This window comes from Lepisma saccharinum, chromosome 2 (assembly GCF_977018435.1).
Source record: "Lepisma saccharinum chromosome 2, izLepSacc3.1, whole genome shotgun sequence".
Taxonomy (NCBI): Eukaryota; Metazoa; Arthropoda; class Insecta; order Zygentoma; family Lepismatidae; genus Lepisma; species Lepisma saccharinum.
The window spans coordinates 180,417,047-180,424,664 of NC_139230.1; the positions used below are offsets into that span (position 1 = coordinate 180,417,047).

General features: G+C 35.9%; 1 protein-coding gene across 1 annotated transcript in view; it reads left to right on the forward strand.

Annotated features, from left to right (window-relative positions):
* The window catches only part of LOC145980746 (uncharacterized), a 38,627-nt gene that overhangs the window by 5,453 nt on the left and 25,556 nt on the right, over nucleotides 1-7,618 (forward strand). Inside the window, exon 3 of the mRNA XM_083113811.1 lies at nucleotides 2,042-2,113. Within this exon, the coding sequence (XP_082969937.1) occupies nucleotides 2,042-2,113 (72 nt within the window). The remainder of the gene's footprint in view (nucleotides 1-2,041; nucleotides 2,114-7,618) is intronic.

Sequence of the window (7,618 nt, forward strand, 5' to 3'; positions counted from 1 at the left end):
GGTCTAGATGGTTGGGCAAATCATCTAATTAAAAAATGTTCTCAATACATTACATTACCACTACAGTATGCTATAAATGCCTCTATCAATAGTGGAATTTTCCCAAAAGTACTGAAGAAAAGTATAATCAAACCAATACTCAAAAAAGGAATGGAGACAGAAATAAAAAAACTATAGACCAATAACGATCACATCGTCTTTCTCAAAACTGTTAGAGAAAATCATTTGTAATAAAATATACGAATTCTGTGCCAAATATAACATAATTAGTCCACTACAACATGGTTTCCAAAAGGGTAAATCTACAAGTACAGCTACTTCTCAATTTATTGAGATAATTATAGATGCATTAGAAGATAATGAGATACGCTGTGCTATTTTCCTGGATCTGTCCTAAGCCTTTGACTGCTTAGACCACTCTATGCTCAAGCAAAAAATATACAATCTTGACATTAGAGGAAATTCATACAAACTGATAACATCTTTTCTCGCGGATAGTCCACTGTACACCCAGGTACTACATACTGAAAACTCTGTGGTTCACAAAATTATATCTGACACTGAATATGCAAAAACAGGAGTCCCTCAAGGCTCCATACTAGGCCCGCTACTGTTCATACTATATACTAACGACTTACCCGCCCCAGACAATACAAATATTTTAACATACGCAGATGACGCAACCATAACATGCAGTGCAAATACACAAGAACAAGTTGCTTGAAAGCAAGGAAGGGGGAGGGGTGTCTTTAGAAATAATAAATAAATGCTTTCATGAAGATTGAGGTAGATATAGGTAATATCAAAGAAAAACAAACATTTTGGAAATTCAAAAACCTATATGGGGAAAATGTTGCTCCACATATGTTTTTTTCCAGAGGAAAATGGTCAGTTACATGAAGAAGGCAACTTGCAGTAAAATTCCACTAGAGACCTTTGAAAGGAAATGTGCTGATATGATAGCAGGAACTTTGTTGGTTGAGAGAAGTTGCTAAAAACTATGCCATTGAAAAAATGACATTATTGAGTTACAAAGGAAAATAAAAATGGGGTAGAATCCCGAGGTTCGAATGAATCATCAGATCATTACAATTAAGAAAGTAAGCTGAAAGCTTAAATACTGAATGGTTTCAGTCAATTGGTATTACACCATTCAATTCTGATATTTTTTACCAGTGATGATTTTCTGTCATATTCTGTGAGGTCCAGTTAATGAAAAGTTCTATACTCTTCAGTTCTTCCTTTCATTTCAGGGTGAAAAGGGGTGGGATGTTGAGAACAGAAATCACATTCAGAACAATATGTTAGATGAACGCTTCCATGTGTAGAGAGAGGTTACTTGAAATCATCTACTGGGGCCTCCCCCATGGCGCAGTGGTAGCATATTTGCCTTGTAATCAAGGTGTCCCGGGTTTGATACCCGGTGGAGGCACAAGTGGTTCGGATCCCACTTTAAACTGTAGGTCCAGTCCCGATTAGCCTTACTGTGCATAAAGTGGACTTAAAACAGCAACTCAAACCAAAAAAAAAACAAATGAAATCATCTACTGCACTGCACTTCTGATTCAAGTCACAAAGTTTTGCATTTCAAATTGAGCACTTTATTTAGTGACCTTTCTCAAGTTCAACACCTTAACTGCATGCTGTACAGACTGGGTATATTTGCATACACTTTTAACAGTTTAGCACTTTGTTGACTGAACCATGATGGACTACCACTATCGTATGGGAGAAGACCGTTCCAAACAGCAGTCTATCTTAACCTGAATCTTCACTGCTGCACTTGTTTTTTTTGATGGCACCCACAATAACATTCCTCCCAATTTGAGAACCACTGCACTGTAAACATTGTGATTGGCTCAAAACTCAAACCACTCACTGTTCTCCAAACACATACTGCTCATTACTGGTTTTATTATGTGTAAGTCTTTGTTTAAATTTTGTTTAGATGTAACTGTTTTTAGTTTATCTTTTATGCTCACTTGTTATCTGCAGTGAGTTTAAGGGAGATTCCTTGTTACTTATTCATTTTTTTTTTCAGTTCCTGAAAGAAAGAACTAGTGAATCAGCTAACTCTGACTCGTCTCAGTCAGATGATGACAGGACGTCTCTTGTAAGTAGGAGTACAGTTTCTCTTTATTTGTGTAATGTGTTCTTCTGTGTAAGTTCTATTTTATGTCTGTCAATGTCCAAAGGATATGTACCTTAATTTGTAGCCTTTTTGGTTTTGGTAGGGTTACCAGACATCCGGTTCTTCATGGTCATTTTAGCCTTATGTCTGGCGTCCGGGAGGAATTGGAAAAATATCGTAGATGTCCTACATTTTGAATGTGACATAATTTGAACTAACAAAATGCTTGTTTCAGTTGAACAAGGAGAAATCACAGCGAAATTATTTATCTGAAAATGGATTTTCCCCCTTACAGCCTTTCAACCTTGATAATCTATAAGTTTGTAGAGTAGCAAGACGTTAAATATTTACCACTCAGAAGCTATTGCCGTTAAGAGAATTACCGATATACTATAATCTACACTCAGAACATTTGCATTTGCATTTATTGGTATACAAGGTGGCTGATCGCAATAATGCCGAACACAGACATACGCAGGACTTCTTTTTTAACATGCAGCTGAACTTGTACAATTGGATGGTGGATATTTGCATTCAGTGGAGGCAGGAAACCACAAACAACAGAGATACTTGATCCCAAAACATGTCCACATAAATAAGAAGCTTACGGAGTACTTTCGCCATTTTTTATTCATAAAGAAATGGTTGTATTTATACTCAAATAGCGATAAAAAAATGTGTAAATGACAATGGCGTGAAAATTTGGTAACATGTTCTAATGATGTGTATTATTTACTGTGATTGTTTTGTGTCCTTTATTTTGACTCAATGTCCTACATTTCCCTTGTAGCAATCTGGTAACCCTACTTTTTGGTCTAATATACACTTTTTACAGCCTTTTCAATATTAAGTGTTCTGTTCTGCCCTGGGTTCACCTAGAAGTCCAATTGTGTTATTTCAGCCATTTTTCCTCTTTTGGTGAATATTTCAGGCAGATGAATTTTGATTTTTTTGTTGTTCATTTTTTAAACCCTTTCCAGATGGGCCTGAAATATAGCGTTTTCCCCAGGAGATGGGGGTTTGCTCATTTTAAAAAAACATAAAAAATATGTTGCTAAGTGTGTTATTATTTACCATTTTGTTCTTAAATCTACAAGACCACCTCTTCCTACAGATATATAATGTGTTACATTTTGCATACATTTTCTTGCACTTAAAAATATTTTTCTGTAACAATTGTTTGAAAGAAAAAAATATATGTTGTAATAAATGTTACTGAAAACATTTTCAATACATAATGTTCGAGTAATTAATGAAAGACGACACCTAAAATTTTTTTCTTGGGATTGAGAAATCATCACTAACTGTGAGATGTGAAGCTGTGTTATTGTAAAGAATTTTCACATTATGCATATAAATTGTTCAATGCTAATTTCAAGAGTGTAAGCAAGTTCCAACATAATTCAACATGACTACAGGTAAAATTCAGCAACATAAAAGACATGACATCTGTATCAGTTGCATCAGTTGGAATTTGAAAGAGTTGGTTACAACACATGTGCACAAGAGACGTGGTGTGATTTGAGTCTACTTAAAGTACAAGTGCATAGAAAACGATGAGCTGTGCCTATTGACCATATTATTGAACAGCAAATGTGCAATGGGCTACGCCCATCCTTTGCCTGGAAAGGATTAATCAAAATATATTGAGAATGCTCAGCATACCAGTTTCCAAGTTGCATGTTGCTAATAGTTAAAATTTGGTAACTTGGCAACTTCAGAATCAAACCATAGCAGCATCTTACTAATAATGTAACATGTGAGAAGAGCAGCAATTTTTGTCTGTGGTCTAGGGATGGCAACACTTTAAATTCAGCCCTGTTTTCTGCATACACTGGGCTTGTGATACTGAAGCTTTTGTTCTGAAATTCCACAATTCCACCACATGATGTGGTGTTTGACTTGACATCTGGATTCCACATAGCCACTCATAGTAAGTACATAAAAGGAACCAATCGCAAGCAGAAAAAACATATGTTTCAAAGGATCGGTCGATTATAGGCAAGAACTATCTGTACACACCAAGTCATTGATTACTTGCTTGTGCTTGGAATCACACCATTTTCAGATTAACCTGTAGTGGACCTCTCTTTCCTGCAAGCCTATTGGGATGGTAGGTTTTCAACTGCATGCTTTCAAGAATTTGTACATGTTCTTTACTTGTGGCTTGTAATGATAGTAGAGTAAGATGGGACAAGACTGTGCAGTTTTTGTTCATTATGTTTTATTGAAGTTATGAATATACAGGGTCATCCATTTGGGATGTCAGAAAAGTAAAACACTATTAACTAGAAACTATGAACATTTATTGGTTGTAAACATGTGTAGGAGAGTCGGGAGTTTATGTCACAGCATATTAGAACTCAACATGTCCACCAGCCCGTTGTTGTGGTGTAACGACCATCTTCACTCCACTCTGTATCAACACTGAACACTGAGCACGCGCGTACCGCCTCTATACATGCCATCTGCTGATTGCACTATGAACTACTGCTGCGTTGTCTCGCGGAAGTCATTGCTGCAAACTCCCATCTTTGCCATGTACATTACCGCAAATTGCATCGATACATATACATTAACATAAAAGCTACAGCGTTATACTTTTCTGACATCCCAAACGGATGACCCTGTATAGTAACATACAAAAAAAGTAACACAGAATGCACTTTGCCAACATACAGTAAATTTCGGAAAGCCCAGTAAACAACATTTCAGCAGAAAACAAATGAAAAGCACGACCACGCAAACACACAGTTTGCAGGGCAGAGTAAGACTGCGATCAAGTTAGGGTAAGAATGCACATTGTATTAACACTTTCTAAACAGAAGCACATTCGTATGAGTGTTCTATAAAAAGGAACAGAAATCACTAAAGAAAGTTTATCTTTCATATGAGAAGCATTTGTTGTGCCATCCTCACATATGGCACAGTGAATCAAGTCCTTGATTGGGGGATCACTAACACAAATGAAGGTTCCTGCTTCATATGAAGGTGCAGTTTTTGTTCCACCATTCGTCACATGTGGCACACCAAATCCAACCCTCGACTGGGAGTTTGCTGTACTTCTCATCGCAAACAGAGCAACTGTATTCTTTCTTTTGACATTGCCACTTGATATGTCTTCCTCAGCAAGGACGTTCGCTTTCATCATCTTACCAATAGCAGATGGCAGTACACCATCAAGTAGTCCTGCTTTCATTCTCTTCCTTCAAAAGATGAATGCAGGAGGAATGAAACTTCTTGTTGTACTCATAGGACATACAGCAGTGATAGTTTGTCCACGTTCTCCACTAACAACTTTCTTAACCGATCCTTTCCCTTTCACACTTTTCACCTTTGAAGGTTTCGGAGGAACTGTGCTGGCACCAGATTCATCCATATTGAAAATTATATATCTCCAATAATTACTGCAGATTTGTAAAATATCTGTTCACCTGGAATTTATTGTGCAGTCTTGCCCTGTGCTGCAATCGGGAACACAGCATGTGATGCTCTCGAGCAATTGCACAATGCATTGAAAATTAATACACAGGTGGACTATGCATTAACACAGCTGCCTCTATGAATCAACATCGTCATATTATCTACATTTATATTTACATTCCAAGAAAACTTAGTATGAAAATAAATAGTAAACACTTTAAAATTCTTCTTGCTTTCTTCTCTCAGCACAATGAACTACCAACATGTCTTCACTAACATCCACAGCTAGCTTCTATCTCAGGCAAAGTGATGGTGGAGCAGTGGTGCCAACCATGTATGATTTTACACCTGAAAAAAATGGGTCACAGTGTTACCCAACATGCAGTCTTACCCTTCTCTACTCTAGTAGGTCATACCAGACTAACTCAACACACAGATTCAAATTACCCTTTCCAGGTTGTGATGAAATTTAGTAGAGATGGCACAGATTAAGTGGTACTCAATTGGTAGTGGCTGATATGTGCATATTGGTTTATCAATAAAATTACCAATAATTTTACCTATCTGATATATCTATAAATATCTCATAATTTAAGACAATATTTTACAAATTTGTAAATTTTTATTTTTTATATAAACAAATAATCCCCCCATGCCTTACTTGTTAAAATAAGTGTATAATTGCATTGCAGTCATCTGGCAACACACATTCATTAAGGATCTCGATGGACTATTCAAGTTCTTCAATGGCCACTTGGAATTTTATATCAGATTGGTGGAATAGTGATTATCACTAGGGCTAGGATTTTTATGACTTCACATATATTTTTTGGTAAGGGTGATGTGTTCCCCAAACATAGAGAAATTCATATTATGAAAAAGTAATAAAATTAAGGAGCTTTTTAAGGGCATGATTTGGCATACTTGGCCATTGCTACATGATAGAGCATATTTTGATGGATTTTCGGTTATATTCAGCACATTTTTTGCATTTTCAAGAAATATACAGTCATTTTCGAAGTGGATTTGTTCTTACTCCCATGTTTACTCGAGAGTTTCTTTTCTTTGGACTGCAGCAGAATCTTTTTTCATTTTTATTTGAAAATTTAGATAAAGTATTCATTGTGCATTGCAACTCAGAGCCCATAAAGTGAACTAAAAATAGCAAGTATGTGAAAATATTTCAGCATTTAGATATCGATGTTTGAAACAGTCCAGTTATAAGGGCATATTTTTCAAATTATAGTGCATATTTTGTAAAATTTTAGGTCATAAGAGCATATTTTATTTTGCATATTTTGGTGATTTTTAGGTCATAAAAATCCTACCCCTAGTTATCAGTATCGGTACAAGGTAATTTATTGACAAGGGCCAAAATTTCATATCAGCTCATCCTGAAAATTTAGTATGCTGAATCACAGCATAGATATTAGGAAGACATACAAATTTTAGATTCACATGTCAACTGGTTTTGAAGTTACAAACTCTTGAAATTTTTTCTTTTTTCAGGAAAACTGGGCCAAAGGAGGGACATGACCTCACCAACCCCCCTTGGGCATGCCACTAGTCAAGTGATGTTGAACTTGAGCAATCATTGTTTATTGAAGTGGCATTTAAAGTTTATGTAATTGAGCTATAGCTCTGGGAAGAACTCAATTCATATGGGCAATTCATGTGATATGTATATTGTCACTTTGTAATCAAGAGGTCTCTGGTTCAATACCCAGTAGAGGCACATTGCACAGTGGTTCAGATACCACTTTAAACTGTAGATCCAGTCCCAATTAGCTAATCTGTGCATAAAGTGGACTTAAAACAACAATTCTATGTGATCTTCAATGCTATAAGGACTGCCATTAAAAAAAATTACAAAATCAAAATTGTTGATCTTTTGAGAAGCTGTTTCTTTTAAAGAATTTGCATTTTACTGATACATTAGTTCCATAATGTGACTCATTTGTTTTAGTTTTCAGTTTTTCAATTTTTCATAATGATGCAAAATTAGATGAGTGTGTGTTAGATTTAACTAAGAACTAAAAGTGTAACTAAAGAAGAGGAGTTGCA